This window comes from Crocodylus porosus, unplaced genomic scaffold, assembly GCF_001723895.1.
Source record: "Crocodylus porosus isolate Cpor-Errol unplaced genomic scaffold, CroPor_comp1, whole genome shotgun sequence".
Lineage (NCBI taxonomy): Eukaryota > Metazoa > Chordata > Crocodylia > Crocodylidae > Crocodylus > Crocodylus porosus.
Genome location: NW_017728943.1, coordinates 105,238,434 through 105,258,259, shown reverse-complemented (window position 1 = coordinate 105,258,259; position 19,826 = coordinate 105,238,434). Strand labels below are relative to the sequence as shown.

The following is a 19,826-nucleotide window of genomic DNA, read 5'->3' as shown; positions in this document are numbered from 1 at the left end:
CACCACATTTCTGTTAGCCCTATGACATCTGGGTTTGAACTAGCTATTCTGAGGGCGAGTTCCTCCTGTTTATTCCCCATACTGCGAGCATTGGTATATAGGCATTTAAGGCCTTGCAAGACTGTGTGTGCCACCCCCCGTTTAGGGAGACAGTCTGGACCCCCATTCCTTACCTTAGTACTCCTTGCCTTTGTCACCTGTCCTGCTCGGATGGCATCTCCTCGTCTTCCTGTGACCCCCTCCCCCGGCGAAGCTAGTTTCAAGCTATAGCTATATAGCTATGTATAGCTATCTTGCTATACATAGACAAAGCTGAAAGGCAAAAGAAGCCTTTCTTATGGAAAGATGGCCAGTAAGGGACATCTGAATTCTAAATAAATGTTTCTGGTTAGTGTCAATAAATTTAACTTGGGATCAGAGCCGTCCCTGCAGGGGGTGAATCAAGGTGACCACCCTGAGCCCCATGGAGCAGCAGCAGCATGGAGCTGGGCTTGGCAGTGGCTCTGCACCAAGCCACTCACTAACACCCCCGTGCATCAATGCCGCTGCCGCTGCCGATGGCAGTGGCAGCTTCTTTGGGTCCAGGACTGGAGCAGGAGTGGAGCCCTGCACGGGCTGATTTGTCCCGGGCCCCACACGCTGCTTGGGTCACCTCTGTTTGGGACTCGCAGGATCCAACACTTACAATAGTACAGATTAAGGTATTAGGCAAAGTCTCCATTTTTCAGGAGACTGGTAAAGTAGTTCTGTGGGACAAGTACACAGAGTTAAAATGTCTTTCTCATTTTTTTTTAAAGGGGGGTGTGGAAAGAAGAGACTAGTATTCCTTACTCAAACTTTGAATGAGTTGAAATAAAAGAAGCAGAAAGACAGTGATAGGGGCTCTTAATTAAAGCCAGAAGGCATTCCAGACCCAGTGAGTGTCTTGTTTGTTTAATCTTCTGTTTTTGTGTTGAAAAGCAATGAATTGTAGACCTGAGAAGACTGAACAAATGTACAAAGAGAACAAGACTTCAAGTAGAAACACTTGTGTCTCTTGCAATTTATTATGAATCAACAAAACTATGATTTTGCTGATTCGTGTTGCCATTAACTTAGATATCTTGATAAATTAAGGTCACCGCAGGTAAATTTAATTTACCAGAAAATTCACACTTTTTTTAGGACTCTTCCTTTAATATTGTCCATTACCTTGTGAATAATCAGAATCGAGACTCTCAAAAATACTGGGCACCTAACCCTCTGCTTTTGAAGAAAATACCTCTGCTTTTCACCCTGTAGGCAGCACTGCACTAACACAGCTATCCCACTTCCAGTTTGGAACTAGCACATACAGAGCTATTCCAACGTGCTTCACCATGGCACCACCTGGCACTGCATAATCATAGTATTTGGAGCTATGGTTCCTTGTTCTCATAGCTTCTCTCAGGATCCAGCAAATGGTATTTTTCCATTCCTGGCAGGCATACGCATTAAAAAATCGCCACTCTCACAATTCTTTATGGTAGAAAAGAATCAGAATCAAACACCTACTCGAAGATATGGATTTAGTTTACAGGCAGTCCTCGACTTACAACATTTCGAGTTACAACATTTATAAATTGACACCCTGTTTCAACTTTGCAACGCCAGTTTTGACTTTACAACACTTGATCTAATGCGATGCCATGGCAGCAAACAAGTTTGCTGTGTTGCTCATCTCCCTGGAGAACATCTGTCCAAACTTCCTTGGACACTTTCTTTAAGAAAGCAGACACGGCTCCAGAAAAACTTGCATCCAAGACTCCTGAGAAGACTCCAGCCAAGAGCCTTTCAAAAAGTCCAGCAAAGTCACCTCAAAGAAGTCCTTCCAAATCAATATGATTGCTATTTACAGTATAAATACATATATAAATAGTAGCTATATTACTAGTCTATAATTGAGTACAAAATTCTGAGGTATTTTTGGTGAAAATAGGGTATCGGGCCTTGGTTCAGGAACCAATCCCCCATTTATGTTTCTTATGAGAAAATTGGTTCTGAGTTATGATGTTTCAACTTCAGACACAGTTTTCAGGAACCAGTTGTGTCGTAAGTCCAAGGATTGCCTGTACTTATTGGAACAAGAAGTCTATGGTTCCTGTAAAGGCCAGTACATCATTTTGACACTTAGAGTAAAATAGTTTTATTGGGATTAATTTTAAATAATTGAAAATTAAATCAGCAGCCACAGATAGTGCCCTGGACTCCTCTTAAGAAAAACCTTTTCCTAAGTGTTTGTGTCCACATCCCAAATGTCAGTCACATTGACAAACATGCTGCCAATTAAGTGATGATGTCCCACCTGGGAGCTCATTATACAGTCTGGTAAATCCTCCTCCTGAGTTTCTGAAGTCCTTGTCTCCATTCTTCGTGTCAATCGGAACGTCCTTCCTGGAGCATTTACTTCAGTTAAGAGCATTCCTAAGTCGGGACGCCTGCTCAGGGAACAACAGCGCTGAACTTTTCCCTAGCATTAGAATATTACTTCTGATTTCCTAGAATTTATTCCAAAGGTGTATTTGTCATTTCCACAGGTCACAAGAAATGGCATTTCTACTATTTTATCCCAACTCTGTACCCTTATAGGACTGGAAGTGGCATGAGTTTAATGTAAGATAAACAGGTAAATTATACATCAGTATGATAAAACATTTCAGGAAGCTCTTAGCTTAACTTTTGTCTTTGTACCAAAAGTAAAAAGTAGCATTCAGATTATTTCCACCAGCCTATTGCTCGTGAGACGGCTTCATCTTGGCTTGAAATGTCATGTGCCGTAGCTGGAAGGGTCTGTCCAGTAGACATTTGTGGACCAAAACACTGGCAAAAGAACAATTTCAAAACCAGGTTAACAACAATGCAAGAGGTAGGAGGAGGAGCAAAAGGAAATTATTAGGTCCAGGTCTAGTTTCCCAGATTTCTAATTCCAGTTTTCCTATCAACTAAACTTTTATCTTGCTAGGACTGTTGAAAATGCTGCTGAATTCCTGCAGCTAGTTAATAAAGGTCTACAGCTACGGGTCAAACATCCAACATTGGTGCATGCTCATTCCTCTCGTTCTCATCTGATAGTTACATTGACCATAGCCATGACTGTCTTGGGAGATAGCATTGGTAAGTAGAATGTTGTTAAAATCTCTCCATGTCTCTGAAATGTAGTCTCTGGATTGAAGGATTTTCTTATTGTTCTCTCCTTCATTCTGTCTTTTTTTATAGCATTTAATCTTTGCTCCCTGATCTTTCCTGTTTCTTTTCAATTGCTTTTCCAAACACCAATCTAATTAGTATGTGATAGTTGTTCAGCTTGTTCAGTGTTTTCATAGAACTTCTGCACTTCTCTTACCATCATATAACATAGTACCTAGGGAGTTTCAGTGTGAAACAATGGCATAGCTAACAGGCATAAAGATGAAAACTATAGCTGCTTAACTTCGTAAATAATTGTTATTTAATTATACATGCAAAGATTGTGGTAAAGCAGACATGCTGCAGGGCATATGCTGACCACTACCGAGGACAGGAAGGATTTTCCATTTACCAATTGCCTTGCAGAACTAGATAGATTAATTCAGGAAGTTTCCACTGTTCTCTGCAACACTAATAACTGCTTGCTACCAAAGAAGACAAACCAGCAGTCTTATCTAGTATAGTAAAACCTGTATTCCCACATTTTTTTTATATGTATATGTACATATATGTGTGTGTGTGTGTCTGTGTGTGTATAGGCAAATTGTAAATACATATGAGTTATACATATGTGTGTGTATGTATTCACTCTTGCTATTAATTTTTGCATTGGGAATTGCCACCATCTTGCTCTTGAGATGGAATGTTTCAGAGGTTAATTTTGTTTCTTTTTCTCTTTTTGCTTGTTGTAATAAGACTCTTCATTTTCAGTGCTGTGGTCCATCTTGCAACAATAACATGGTTTTAGAAAATGGAAAATATTTTTAACTTTTTTCCCCTTTAGATCCCTATCGGAAATTAAACAGGGGATATTAGCAAAACAGAACAAACAGTGCCCTGGTTTACTTGCAGCCCCTGCCAAAAGACACAACTCATTCAGATGCTGCAGCTTTACCATTCCAGATGTTTGATTTCTTCAGCTATAGAGCCTTGTCAATCAGGCAGATGTTACTTTCAGTGTGTTCACACTGTTAACCCACTAGCCACCTTGCTTAGTTCAGGATTTTTGGTGCTATTCGTTAGCTGACATGGAACACCAGCTAATCCACGCTACTTCTTTGAGCCTTGCAACAAAGTTAGAATTTTTTGCATTATGTTATCTATAGGCAGTCAGGTTTCAGGATCACAGTGTACGAGTTAAGACGACTGAATGTTTACAGCAAGTAAAGAAGCACTACCTCAAGATATAACTATGACAGCACAATCTGTCTCTTTAAGAAGAGCCACTTCTTGCTGAAGATCCAAATGCAACAACTTGCCAAAGGCATAGGCACTGGAGGCCCAAGAATTAGATAAAAACAGGAAGCTGCAGGAAGGGAAGCTAACTCTATGCTTAAAGCCATGGCTAGCTAGGAGGTACATCACCAGCTTGAGCTAAGCTTTTCTACGATTTTGTTTCAGCAAATCTTCTTTTGAGTGTCTGTGGAGAGGAGGTTGTTTTGTTTCCTTGCCCCTGCCCCACAGTGGGAAAGGGAAAAGATTTACTTTCAGTCTGCCTGGCTTATCTGTGTAAGCCAATGCAGCTGCTCTGTCTCAGTGGTAAAATCTACACTGCAGATTGCAGTGTAAATGCACTAGCTTGGGACCTGGTAACAATCTAGCCTTAGCATGGAGCTCTGTGCAGACTCATTTGTTCTGCTTCTCAGGTGGGTTTTGCTGTCTGTCCTGCTTCTGTGCTGCCAGTGTTAGACTGCTAGTATTTCCCAAGCAAGCCAGTTTAGAGCTGGCTCAAGTATCCCCACAGTCCATTACAGTTTGCAGTGTAAGTAGTATTTTCTGACCTACTGTGTTATGAGCAGGGTGCTTTCTTATCTCAGACCAGAAGGCAACTAGTAAATAAACAACAAGATGCTGAAGAATAAAGATGGAAGTTAAGCTGCCAACTGGAAAGAAAAAGATATTTTTTTTTGCGATTTCGTAGTTGGTCTAATAAAAACTATCATCTCTGAATGAAGAATCGTAGAGTTTTGCATTTCTTTTGGCCTTAACCAACATGGCTACCAAGTACGTCCCTGCTGCCAACTAGAAGCACTTTTACCTGTATCCCTATCACCTGGGGAAGACTCGCTTAGCCAAGATGGGTGAAGCAAACACAAAAAGTAATTTACCATATATTCTCTATGCCCTCCTGCCCTCTCAAGCCTCAATCAAGCCCAGAATTCAAAGGTTTGGAGGGAAGGAATGCGAGCTCTGAGACCCTCCTTGGCAGCTGCTGAACTACCAGGGCTATCTAAACAAGCGAAGGTATTGTGGATGTGGCTTATGGTTCATCAGGCACATGTGGAAGAGAGATGGCAGTGAGACAGAGCAGAGGAGTTCTGCATTCCAGACTGAATAGTAATGAAGGCCAGAGAAGCAGGAGAAGGAGAAGTATTTCTCCAACCCAAACTGCAGCAAACAAAGGACCAGGAGCATTAGAAATGGCTGTAGAGCTTCATGGTCCTAATGATACAGAGCCCTAGTCTGCAAGAATTAAGGGACTGATGATGGGCAACAGTTTTGTTTTGTTTGAATGCCCATAGTAGTCTCCTAGACCAGTGTTTCTTAACCTGTGGGTCACGATCCACAAGTGGGTCTCAAGACTATATGAAAGGGTTGTAAACAGACTTTAAAAATGGATCAACAAACTTTAAAAATGGATTCTCCTTTAAAGGAGAAAAAATGGAAGCCATGGCTTTTCACTTGCAGGTTGTTCCAGCCTGCAAGGGGCTGCTTAGAACTACTTGGGGGGTCCCCTATACTCCACGCCCCCAACCAACACACCGAGGGGCTGGGGCTTGGAGCAGCAGTGAGGGACACTGGGTCGAGACTGGCCATCAATGTTTACAAATGGGTCCTGGTACAAAAAAGGTTGAGAACCACTGGACTAGACTACTAACATTTCCTATTTCCACCAAGCAGTGAACACAGAGATGGGGGTGATATTAAGTAATGCAATGAAGAACCAGCTGTGGTATCTAATTGATATCATCTCCCCAGTGGGCAGTGATCTGAATTAGAGTAGATACAGATTCCAGACTTGTGGATCTGAGTAGCTCAGCCCCCCCCGGCATAAATACTGACCTACACAATGATCTGAAACAGAAGGCTCTGGGCAAACCCATCACTGCTGTGTTTTTTGCTTTGCATTTTGTGATGGTACAAATAAGCTTTTCTCACTTGTTTATTTCCTTTGCCTAGGCACCCTGTGGGCAGATGAAAAGTCTAGTCAGAAACTAAGTAAAGAGCTTTCCTGCACCTTTCCACAACAACTAAGAGAAGATAAAACCACCTTTTCTTCCAGAGCTTCTTCTCCAGCACACTCCGAACCCACTGAGAAACCAAAGCACATCAAGACTAAATTACAGCTGGTGGATTTGGCTGGCAGTGAATGTGTTGGTAAGGCATATATATTTTATGACAATGCTGTTTTGACTTATGGGCATGATTGTTTGAAAGGGAGTAGCTGGGTTTAGCTTATTAACTAAGGGCTTGTGTTACCTTACTTCTTCATAGAAGGCGATTTAGACTCATGCATCCAGACTGTACTGATGCCATTGCATCTGATTTACCACTGTATTATTCTAGCTTTACACTGATATTATGTCATTGAAAATACCATATAAAGTGAAGTAATACTGCAAAGAGTTGGGCCCAGGCAAGCACAGTAGTACTGTGGTAAGTACAGCATGTGTTCAGATTGTTCTATACAGTTGTAATAGAGTAGTGTAGTTCATATATATGTAAAAAAATTAGCATATTCTTACTTTTCATAAAAGTGTTCATGAATTATTTGACTATACTAAATGCTATAATGATTGATGTCACTGTGTGTGGTTTTCCTGCCTACTTGAGAAAAAATCTTGAAGGAAATTGGTGTGTTGAAAAGATAATACTGTTTCCTTTGTTTATTCAGCACGTTCCTTTTCCTCCTCCTCTATGTGCACAATAATTTTTAAAACTTCATTATTTCCTAAAGGGCAAGCTTTCTTACTAAGAAAAGCCATGCAGCCAAATGTACCATTCCAGAAATAACGTTTTGAAAACAAAACCCGTATTATGAAAGAGTCCTTTACATTACTGCCAAGAGCTCTTTCTTCTGATCACTGTTAACTTTTGTTCTATAAAAAAAACATAACGGGATATGTTATTTTTTTAATATGCTGTCAGTTTTAGAAACTATTTGATAAACATGAAATTGAGCAGTACCTCATGTTTGTCTGTTCCCTCCACTCAAGCAGGGTCCAGGCATGTGCTATTTTATGTACTTACTGGACCCAATCCTCAGCTAGTGTAAAGTGATATAACCCCACTGCAGTAGCCTCCATCTGCTGGTGCTGATTTATACCAGCGAAGATCTGGTCCAACATATGCAGTGGACTAGATTCTGCTGTCAATTCTGGTGGTGAAAATCTAAACACGTTAAAATTACCTTTGAGTTAGACTGCTTTACCAGAGAGCAGATTTTAACCCAGTATCTTCTGAGCACTGAGGTTTTGAGCAAAGTTAAATGAAAAACAATTTTGTCAGGATTACCTGCATGTCTGCACTATTTACAAGCACCATTTCCCTTCAGCTTGATAGGTATTTTTGCAGTCATCCAGAATGATATTTTGTAATCGTTTTCACATTGTTGTTTGTGAGCCAAGTTGCTAGTTCTTAGAGAACACTATCAAACCTCCTTATAACTTGGGCAAGTGTGGCGAGTCAGATCTTGGTTCAGCCATCACGTAAAGCCATAAGGGGAAATAAGATCCTTCCTCCCTGCCACCATCATCTGTATGTGATTTCTGTGTCTCTGCTGCAATCATGGCAAATGAAGGAGATTGGTACTCTGGTACTAACAAGTGCTGGCAGCACATTATTACCCTAGTAGCAGCAGCCACGGAGGAGTGCAGAAGGGATTGTCTCTTCTAGGGCTTGTCTACCCATAGAATTGCACAAATACAACTAAAGGCCTGAGATGTATCAATTTAGTTAAACTTGTGCAGACTAAGCCATAGAGACACAGTTCCTTTCTTGGGTTGCTCCTGGGGCACTGCAACCATGTGCTTCCTTTTACATGGAGCCAGAACACAAAGGACAATGCAACCCTTCATGTAAAACTACTACAAGGGATTATACCATGACTCTCTGTATCTTTTAGAAACTAGAAAACATAAATAACCATCACATTAACAGCCAACTTCATGTCCAGCATATGGTCCTCGTCATCTTGACCTGGCATCCTATCAATTAAGCAGATTGATGCCACTTTCTTTTCTGGCCTGGGAGATATCCGTTAATAGATGACTACTGGAGGAAATGGTATATGATCTTACTTCAGACTCATTTGGAGCCAGAGTCCCACAGCTCTAGAGCACTGTCTTGCTGAATTGTCTTCGGGTCTTTTCTCAGGATCCAGACTACAAAGTTTTTACTTTTTTACTTGCGGAACTACTTGCAAAACATTGAATAGTGCTTCCGTACCAAAGGCTCCTAGTGAAGACAGCTAAACCATCCTTTCTGCAAGGCTTTTACTGTTCTCTGTCAACTAGAAGGCAGGCACAAACACTCTCAGACTTCTGCTGTCTTTAATAGCCCCTTCAGCAGCTGGTGACTCCCAGGGTGTGCTTCACACTACAAAGCTGGTGGAGACACCGTAAATGCATAGATATGCCCAGGCTCTGGCAATGTAACAGTGGAGGCAGCTGTCTAGTGCTGGAAGTTCTGGCAGTTTGAGTATGAACAAGACCTGGATCAATAACCTGATCACAATATGTATGGACACAGGGTGTATGGTACAGCCAGGAAGGTCTTCTTATGAATGAGAAATAAATCAGGATTCTGCACTGTGGCCAAGCATTGAAGATGCCTCAGCATGTTGCTTGGGAAGTGGAGTATTGCTACGTATTGTTCAACAATGCAGTGTCACTATGTAATTAAGCACCTGCTGCATTTTGCCTCAGAGATGGAGAGCCCTCAGCTTACATTTCTGCATTTATCTTTAAATGTGTTATTAAAACAGAAATGTTAGCTTTAGATAAACAATATGCTGTACATAGAGCCTTTGTACATAGATGCCTACAGCCAGTAAAGAAGCTTTGACTTATTCATATTATTATTTTCTTTTATACTCAATTAGGCATGTCTGGAGTGACTGGAGCAGCCCTGAGAGAGACCTCATTCATTAATCGCAGCTTGTCTGCTCTGTCGGATGTCCTTGGAGCAATATCAGAACAGCGCTCTCATGTTCCTTATCGAAACAGCAAACTAACCCACCTACTCCAGGACTCCATAGGTGATAATTTCTCTTCCTTTTTCCAAAACTTGACCTCGCATTTTTATTAAGAAAATACTTAAGGCTTTAGGTGAGGGGTTGCCTTAGCTTATTTTTTGTTTGTTTCTTCACATGTTTTGATGTTTTCCCAAATGAGGTTGTATATAAGGCCATCCTTAACAGACTGGCTGACGGCAACATCCTGAGGAATAGCCAGCATGGGTTTGTTACGAGTAGGTCTTGTTTGACCAATCTCATTTCCTTTTACGACTGCATGACCTAGCACCTGGACAACGGGGAAGAGATTGATGTCATATATCTTGACTTCAAAAAAGCCTTCAATCTCATATCCCATGATCACCTCTTGGCAAAACTGGCAAACTGCAGCCTCGGCCTCACCACGTTCCGCTGGGTGGGGAACTGGCTCTGTGGTCGGACCCAGAGGGTGGTGGTTGATGGAAGCCAATCATCATGGTGCGCTGTGACCAGTGGGGTGCCTCAAGGCTTTGTCCTAGGGCCTATACTATTTAACATCTTCATCAATGATGTAGACATTGGAGTCAGAAGCGGACTGGCCAAGTTCGCTGACAACACCAAACTCTGGGGTGAAGCATCCACACCTGAAGACAGGAAGGTGATCCAGGCAGATCTTGACAGGCTCATAAAATGAGCAGATGAGAACCTGATAGTGTTTAACACTGAAAAATGCAAGGTTTTCCACCTTGGGAGGAAAAACCTGCAGCATCCTTATAGGTTCGGCAGTGCTATGCTGGTTAACACTACAGATGAAAGGAACTTGGGGGTCATGATTGACCACAAGATGAATATGAGCCTTCAGTGTGATCTTGAGGCTAGTAAAGCGAGCAAAACACTGGCTTGCATTCACAGGTGCTTCTCAAGCAAACCCCAGGACAACATTCCCCTGTTGTACTCAGCCCTGGTGAGTTTTGAGCTCCACGATTCAAAAAGGATGTGGAGAAGCTTGAAAGAGTGCAGAGGAGAGCCACGCGTATGATCAGAGGTCAGGAAAACAGACCTTATGATGAAAGACTGAGAGTAATGGGGCTATTCAGCCTGGAAAAGCACAGGCTCAGGGGTGATCTGGTGGCCACCTATAAGCTTATCGGGGTGCTCATCAGGATCTGAGGGAACATCTGTTCACCAGAGCACCCCAAGGGATGACAAGGTCAAACAGTCACAAACTCTACCGTGACTGTTTCAGGCTGGACATAAGGAAGAACTTCGTTACTGTCCAAGCCCCCAAGGTTTGGAATAGACTGCTGCTGGAGGTCATTCAAGCACCTCCTTTAAATGTCTTCAAGAGAAATTTGGATGTTTATCTGGCTGGGATCCTGTGATCCCAGCAGACTTCCTGCCCTGGGGTAGAGGGCTGGACTCAATGATCTTCCGAGGTCCCTTCCAGCCCTAATGTCTATGAATCTATCGTTATAAATGTAGCAGTGTTTCTGGAACAGGTTGTATAGGGGGACATAAAAAGGCACTGGAAATCAGAAATCTATTCTGAACTCTATCTTAATTATTTGTCTAAGCCATTTTAACTTTATTCAATGTTGGTTTTATGTGCTGGTAAGTTTTCTATACCTACTTCATTGGATTCTGAAACGCTTAATTAATTTAAGATTTAACATCAAGTACGTTTTAAAATTAAGCTTGATTAATCCACTGTTTGGTTTATACAAGTATCAGAAATGTTCAGATTTCCTGGCTCCTCTTGCTGCATGTAGTACACAATGCCCAGATAGTATATGGAGATCCCAGAGCATGCACTTCAGTTCTCTGGTACAGCTCCTGTTTGAGCTTGTGTGGGCACATCTTCTCTAACATTTCACTGAAGTGTACAATGGCAGTACGTAACATGAGTGCAGCTCACTGGTGAACATATGTTTGAGGTTGGTCCCCTTCTGTCTGACCCACACAGGGATTGCCTACACGTGCACTTTACTGTTCATTAGACTAATGTGCAGTAGGGCTGTGCAAAACAGCACCATTTCATTTTGATGGGACAGTGTTTCGTTTCGAGTTTTGTTTTGTTTTGAAGCACTGTTCTGTTTTGTTTCGTTGAAACTTTCGCTGTTTTGACACTTGACATTTCACTCATAGGCTATAATGGGGAAGCACAAAACTGCCTATAACTTTGTCATTTTTTGGTAGATTTGAATGAAAACAGCAGAGATGCTAGACGCTTCTGAGGGCATGAAATTTGGCAGGCTTCAAGGAGATAGGTATAGGGGTTTCTGGGAAACTGCACCTCAAGCTGCTGACAAGCAAAACTTGTGACGTGTGTGACTTTGTGTGTGTTAAGGCTCACCCTCTCTGGTGCTGGGGCCTCTATACAACAAAGTAGTGTGGCCCAGTGAGGCCTTCTCCACCCCTACAGCCTCAGCCTGGTCCACTGTTTTACATGACAACAGGTGATAACTTAGTAAGCAGCGCAGTAGCACCAACAGCATCTCCAGGCAGCCAAACTGTCACAGTCAATATCAGAGCAGTCCTTCCCCCTCTCTCTCTTTACTTTAGTTTCTGTTTCCCTGCAGGCAAGCCCAGCTTCAGCTTTGAAACTTAAAATGTTATGAAACTTTCAAAATGTGTTGACTGCTCTCATTTTGTTTCAAGGCTGTTTCGAAGCCCTTCATTTTTTGTTTTGTTTTGATTTCGCTGTTTCAAGCTTGGAATGAGTTGAAACAGCATTGAAACAAAACAACCGACAAAATTTCGCACAGCCCTAATGTGCAGTAAAGCATCACTGTCTACGTGTGTGCAGCGAATACTGTGCAGTAGATTAATTTAAAGCGCCATATACTAGCACTGATAGATACAGGCACTAGATAATGACATTTTAAACTAATGTGCTAAAGCGCATACATAGACTCTGACTGGGAGCAGTCTGCTCCTGGTCAGTGCAGGCAGCAGGGGGCCACAACTTCTGCCTGGCTAAGCCCTGAGCTCCGGGGGGGGCGGAGCTGTCGCAGCAGCTTCCATCTGTCCAGGGGCAGCTCCCAGCCATTGCTCAGAGTTAGCCCCAAGCTATGGGGGGTGGGGGGCAGCATTCTCTCTAAGCTGTATGGCGTGTGCGGTCACACAGGCGAGCTCATGCTGCACTGCCAGGCTCACCTGCGCAGCTGTGCATGCCATATTGCTTAGAGGGAACGCTGGATGTGGGGAGTTGTTACAGCAGGTCCTAGTTGTCTGGAGTCAGCTCCCAAACCCCCAGAGCCCACACAGGTAGGAGCTGCTATAACAACACCCCCCTCACCCTTCGGAGCCCAGGCCTGACCTCTGTACCCTCTGCCAGCCTGGGGCTGCCCCTGGAGCCCCTTGCCAGCCAGGAGCTGACACCCAGGGGATCCTGGAGCTCCCCCTGGCTGCTGCAGGGGATCAGAGGAGGTCAGGAGCAGCCCTGGACTAGGCTGCTCCTGTCAGGCTCAATTTGCTCCTGACCTGGGCACATGCCTAGACATGTACCCAGGAGCAGTTTAATGCACCTGAATTTACTGTGCAGTAAATTTTGGCACATCAGTTGTACATGTAGATGTGCCCACAGTGTATAAGTAAGAGTTTCCAGTTCAGTTCTTCGTGTATTGACTAAGATGGTGGTAGCCCTGAATACACAGATTTTTGAGAGGGTATCTCATAACAAGGACTTGGGGAAGGGGAAATCCTGATTCTGAGCAAAATATCTTTGAAAACATTTAGTGGAAATAAAAAGCACCAGTTTTCTAAAGGTGGAAAGTAAGACAGGAAGGACTAGAGAGATTTCCACAAGTCTCAGAGTCAAGAGGCCTAGGTGCTAATCCTAGTTCTAATACCAACCTTGGATATATGACCTAAAGCAGTGGTGGCCAGCATTTTTGGTAGGTGTGCTATATCTAAATTAAGCCCTGCCTCCACCCTGAGTACGGCTCTCATCCCTGACACCCAAAGGCACACCTGATGGAGTTTGCCTTTGGGGCACTGGAATGAAAGCAGGGGATGCTGCTGCAAGATGAGGTGTCACTGTCAAGCACCAGGTTAACCCTTGCCTGGCCCTGCAACCTCCACTCTTTTATATGGCAAGTGAGATTCCTGGGCCCTTAATTCAGCGGCAGCTTCAGGGCCAGGCAAGGGTTAACCTGGCTCTTGACAGTGACACCTAGCAACTCCTCTTGCAGCAGCATCCTGCTTCCATAACTGGAGGTCGAGCTCCCCATCTAAACCCAATGGACACCTTCCTTTACTGAGCTCCTGGGGCTTGCATGCCATGCCCAACAGCTACCTGTGCCACTTGTAGCATATACCATGGGTGGGCCAACCCTAACCTACAGTCTCTGAGCTGGAGTTTCCATCCAACAATAGCTTTGACAATTAAAGGATCCCTTTCTTGAAGTACTTGCCTACAAATTACATCTGCTTTTATAGTGATCTTACAACACATGGCAAAACTTAATGAAATGTCCAGATCAATCACACACGTGTGGACTTATTAATGCAATAGTAAAAGACAGTAAGGTCTGTATTATAAATAGTACAGTATGTTTGTTCTAACAGTAAATGCTCAGGCAGCTAAAAGAGACAATTTCAGATGGTTTTACTGGAGCTAGCTCGTGTATATTTAACAGCCCTGTTTATATGTAGTCCTCCAATGTACAGAACTGACAGCAGCCCACTCTGGCTGTTGCGCAGATGAACATGTCAGCATTTCCTAACATATTGAACATAAATATGCGTGTGTGTTTCTTCTGTTTTTAGGGGGTGATGCTAAATTGCTGGTGATGCTCTGCATCTCCCCCTGCCAGAAATATTTAGCGGAATCGCTGCAATCTTTGGGATTTGGAACACGAGCTCGGCAAGTTCAGAGAGGACAAGTCAAGAAAAGAAATCTACTGGTGTCAAGTAAATCCAAATAAAACCAAGACTCTTGTGGATTAAAGTATTATTAATGAGTTCCTCAGCCTGAAATGTATCTTGTTGTCATAAAGCCATGTTTTTAGATTTAAACTGCCAGATAAAATAAATGCTCTTCAGTATAGTATTAGCAAGCCATAAACTTGCTGATAATGTTCTGGTTCCAGAGATAACAAAAAGTATTGACAACAGCTACCAAGCATGATGGATGGCATAACACAAAAATACATCATGTTTTAGTGGAGCAACATCAAAACACAGTTTTAGGGTAGATGTTTAGATTTGGCAAATAAGTAGAACTAAGTCAACAGAGCACTGATTCCAGACAGTTCACATTGGAAGAGCTGCGTCTGCATCTTGTTATTTCAGTTGAAGATACAGGTTTTCTATTACTCTGCTTCATTTCAGTATATTTTGTTTGATCTTTCAGCACGTCATCCTGCTGATGTGCTCATCTCTTTTGCCCCAAACATTCCTAATTTGTCACTAACTGCACAGTGGTGCAGGAACTTGCTAACTGAACTGAAGGATTTTCTCTCTCAATTAAATATATAACTAGGGCACCAGTAAGTTGGACCAAAGGGAAAAGAGTAAAATACTGTTTTTCTGCTGGGAAAACTCATCTTGATGTTTTGGCAGAAGGGAACACCTGAGTGTCAAACCCAGAAGCAAGGGACAGATAGCCCAACTTTTAAAATTTGTGTTTCACTTTAAAGAGCAGGAGTGAAATTCAGGTCCCATTTGAAGTCATAGGAATAGGATTTTACCCAGTTTTTAAAAAATCAGCTTTTTTAGTTTGTTGTTGCCTACTGATGCAGAAGATGTGCTTGGGGAGATGTAGATGACCAGTTATGAGCTGGACCCCTACCTGTCCTGGCTGATAAAGGCTAGCCAGGGGATACTGGGGCCACTGCTGGCAAGGGGCTGTTGCAGGTTCTCTTTGGGAGGGTAAGGTGCTGAACATTATTGAGTCTGTAATAGCGTGGCTCCTTCTCAGAAAATCATTGCATGCTGCTAACTGTTCAGCTAATTAGCAGTCTGTCTCCAACCTTTCCTTTGTAGAGAAGGTCATTGAATGGGCGGCTGCCTGATAGCTCCAGGCACATGTGGATGCCATTGGATTCCCGGACGCTTGTTAGTCTGGCTTTTGTCCTGAATATAATGCAACGACTGCACTCATAGCCTTAGCTGACAATCTTTTTCTGGAGAGTAACACGGGAAACTACCCTGCTGATCTCACTAGATCTTTCAGGAGCCTTTGATGCAGTTGGCCATGATATGCTGATAAAGTAAAGGTGGGCAAAATATGGCCCACGGCCAGATCCAGGCTGCCAAGGGACTTTATCTAGCCTGTGGCAGGTCCCTTGGCCCCTCCTGGCCCAGGCACAGGGGGCAGGCTGGGCTGTGGCATGTACAGCCAGTCCCACCACTCCTGGGTGCACAATGGGGCTGGATCGGCATGCTAGCCAGACTCCACTTCGCAGCAGCCACTGCTGCCAGACCCAGTCCCACTGCCTGGGCACCTCAGCCCATCTGCCCCACACCCTTTTTAATGAGGATGGGGTGGGATACAGTGTCAAAGACCTTGCTGAAGTCCAGAAAGACTACGTCCACGGCGACACCTGCATCCAGTGATTTTGGGGTAAGACAGAGGTGATGGTAGTGAGCAGAGCTATTGACTTGGGAGGGGTGGGGGATTGGGACACCTATTGTTGTTGGGGTTCAGCTTTCTCTTGTCACACCTCTTGGGCTGTTCCAGGATCTTCTGCTGCACCTGGGTCTTCAGATGACAGCGGTGGCTAGAAGCACCTTTCACCACCTCTGTCTAGTGAGAAAGCTGAATCCATCTCTTTCAGATTCAGATCTGGCCACCATCTGCCTTCATAACTTCAGTGTACTCTGGGCACGTCCAAATGAGTGCGCATGTGCCTGTTGTGCTGTTTCAAAGCAGTTTTCAACCTGGCCCGATGGTGTATAGAGCACATGGAGGCTGGAGCTGGCCCGGCCCCCCAGTGGCACATGGTTCCTGCCTGCAATGCCAAGAGCCCCAGGTGACAGCAAGAGCTGGCATAATTGTGCTTGAAGGCACGCATCAGCGGGCTGGTTCGGCTCTGTGCCACGTGGAGCCCCCCAGTCAGGCAGTGTCATGCACCACCAGGGGTTTTGCCAGCAGTGGGCCACAAGTGCTCTGACGGCCTACTGCCGGCTGCTGCTGCGGGTTGGGGATGAGTGTCCCCGCCACAATCCACCCAGAGGCCCCAACCCTCAGTTGCCCCCACCCCCACATCTCTGCTTACCTGGGACAGAGCCTGGGTCTGGGCTACTGTTGCCAGCCATGCCCCACTTTGATTTGCTCCAGGATGCTAAGGCAGCATGCTGGAGCAGCAGGGGCACACAGCAGGCATAGAGACACTCTGGCCAGGTGCTAGAGCTTCTCTCTGGAGGACCCCGCTTCCAGTTACTTCAGGGCGTGCTCCAGGAGTGCACCCTGTGCCTCTTTTTTCTGGCTTTTTTTTTTTTTTTGATACCGGGATTTCCCAGTATCAAACTCAGAGTCCGCACTGTAAACATGCAGCATGGATAACATTTTTTCATTCCTAGTGTGCCTCCTGCGACATCTCAAATTGCTTTGAGGTGCCACAACAAGACAGGCGCGTGCTTGCATGTCTGGACATGGCCTACATGGGGATGACTTTGCAAACTGTCCAGAAGTTGCAGCTGGTGCAGGAGGTGGCATCCCATCTTCTCATGCGGTAGATCACGAGGAGCACGTAACTCCCGTGCTCCAGAGTCTGCACTGTGTTCTAATGGATTTCTGAGCAAAAATTCAAAGTGCTGGTTTTGACCGATAAGGCTCTAAATGGGTCCAGCATACCTAAGGGACTGCCTTCTGCTTTATGTTCCTTCATAATCCCTAAGACCATCCCCACTCTCCTTTGAGCACCTTCAGTGCACCAAGCCTGCTTAGCAAAAACATGTGGGAAGTTAGTCTCAGCAGATGCTCCTGGGCTCTGGACCTCTCTCCACTTTGACGCCCTCCAGAGCCCAAGCCTGGACACCTTTCCAAAGGGGTATAAGACCTTTCTACTTGGCAGGTGTTCAGCAAACAAAGGCTGGGATTTTATTCGGGGGGGTTCACTTTTATGTTGATACTCTCCTCGCTTTTTAAGTTGTTTTATTCTCTTCACTGTTTATAAGTTATTCTGTTCTCTTATCGTAAGCCACTCTGAGCCTTTCTTGAGAAAGGCAGCATATCCATCAATTAAATAAGAAGCTGTGAGTGCCAGCATATTCTGAAAAATGGGTCTTAAATGATTATCTAGCTCTTGTACTGATTTGACCCCAGAATTTTCCCTGTAAGGTGACACTTACATTCATTTGTAGTCCTTTCCAAGCATGAAGAAATTATCCTTGCCACATCCGTGTGAAGCACTGTCCCCAGTTTACAGTGTGGAAAACAGAAGTGTCTCAGGAAGTGACAAAAAAAGAATTAGGACCCAAACTATGTGGCCCAAATGCCTGTGTTTTATCTATTAGACCATGCTGCTTCCCAGCTGCTGTTGCCTCCTTCCTGTGCCGGATATGTTTTATGGTGAGTTTGTGAAGGAGATGACACTGGGGAGGAGTTTTAAGCAAATTTAAATAACATGAAAGATCAAAAGCGAATCTGAGGTATGCAGTTCAGCTTTAAAAACAACCAAATGTGTTTTACGTGCTGCTTTAGAGCTCAGCAGAGACCCATAATTCAGTGTGAATTTTTGCCTCCAGCAATCATATGGCCTCTAGTCTGGAGTACAGGTCACTGGTGAGTCACTGAGAGAGGGCTTAAATTGCAGTTGCCTGCCCAATAGGCTTGAGTTTATAGCACTCTAAATCTCTTAACCTTCACACACAAATATTTATCCAGAGATTATATAGCATACTACTATTGGAATCTCGCCCTGGAATATATACCAGCTGCTGTGTTGCATGTAGTGCTCTAGGACTGTCTCCAAAACTTGGAAGAGTAGCGTTCTACTTGGCAGGATGTGATCAAGCCAATTTTCTTAAATAATGTTTCAAGGATTATATTCCTGGTTGGTCTTACCTGATTTTAGCCATTACAGAAGGCAAAACTAATCATCTGGATGAGAATCTTTTTTCCATGTAGATAGGACAGAGATCTAATGGTCTAAGGATATCTAAAATAATCAGAGTGAAAAAGTGGTTAAAATGAAGAATGAGAGGCTCTAAACTGAAACGACTAGGAGTTAGGAGCCTAAGTCACAGGGTCAGCTTTCTAAAGATACTTAGATACAGATATGCACCTTGGTGCTTTTGAAGATCCCAATAGGTATCTTTCTGCATCTTTACCTCCAAATGTTCTTTTCTTGAACTATATAATTTCCTTTCTGGAGCTGTCTTTAAAGCTAGTCAACTTATTTACAATCTACAGGCTAGAGAAACCAGCAATAACATAGTGTTAAGTTGGAGAAATCAAGCCTTCTCATGTTAGCAAATACTATGTTTAAGTTTCGACATTAACATTCATTCTGGCAAATTGTACCTATGTAGCATTTTTTACTCCTGTTTTCTTTGCCATCTTATTCATCCTGTGACCTCTACCATGCCATATACAGGGCATACAAAGTTAACATTACTCTAGGAACTTTCCATTTGTGAATTTCTTGGCTTTTAAGAACTTTATTTCTCAACTGTAGTGTTGTATTTGATGTATCTATATTTTAAGAGGAGGAAGAGAGCTAGCCTTCCATATCGCAGCATGAACTAAAATGGCTTTAATACAGCAGTATGAGTATGTTATGCTGCAAGACTCCTTCAGAGCTGTATAAGGAAGTGTATGAAGATCCAAATTGGTGCGACTTACATGCTGAGGAGCAGGAAAAAGTGTGGCCTCCTTTAATTTACAAGTTCCTCTCTCTCGCTCTCTCTGCTTGCCTTCAGGCCTTGTCTACTCCAAAATTATGACCAGCATAGAAACAAAAGGGACTAAGGACGGACATGTGGTTAAGTCAGTGGGTTTAAGGCTCAGCAGAGTAACAACACAGTTGTGTCCTAATTTGGGTTTTTACCAGGATTTGTTCTCACTTTTGATGAGCACACCAAATTGTATCATAAATATGTTATGGGAGTCATGCCCCACAAACACTGCTGAGAAAGGTAAGTTCTTTACTATTTATTGGCTGTTCAGAATAGTGATGGGGCCACAGAAGTAGCAAAATGAAACTGTAGGAGTTGCCTTAATAACAGCCTAAGTGGTTACAGCAAATCACACGAAATGTAGGAGAAAGAAGTTCAAACCCCTCCCTTGCTTGAGGAGATGGGAACCCACATTTTCCACTTCCTGGGAGAGTGCCCTAAACCACCAGGCTATGGCTTTCTGAGCTAGCTGCACTCTTCACCCCTCTTGTTGAAACTGTCCCACTTTGCACGGGCATAATTAACTATTTGTTACACCGGAGGCAGAGCACAAAAGCAAGCA

At 43.6% G+C, this 19,826-nt stretch overlaps 1 protein-coding gene across 3 annotated transcripts in view; it reads left to right on the top strand.

Annotated features, from left to right (window-relative positions):
- The window catches only part of KIF25 (kinesin family member 25), a 70,408-nt gene extending 56,022 nt beyond the window's left edge, over positions 1 to 14,386 (top strand). For all 3 annotated transcript variants that reach the window (XM_019549951.1, XM_019549952.1, XM_019549953.1), the window contains 4 exons: positions 2,981 to 3,132; positions 6,385 to 6,582; positions 9,308 to 9,463; positions 14,189 to 14,386. In XM_019549951.1, the coding sequence (XP_019405496.1) occupies positions 2,981 to 3,132; positions 6,385 to 6,582; positions 9,308 to 9,463; positions 14,189 to 14,346 (664 nt within the window). In that variant the 3' untranslated portion in view covers positions 14,347 to 14,386. The remainder of the gene's footprint in view (positions 1 to 2,980; positions 3,133 to 6,384; positions 6,583 to 9,307; positions 9,464 to 14,188) is intronic.
- The last annotated feature ends 5,440 nt before the right edge of the window (positions 14,387 to 19,826 follow it).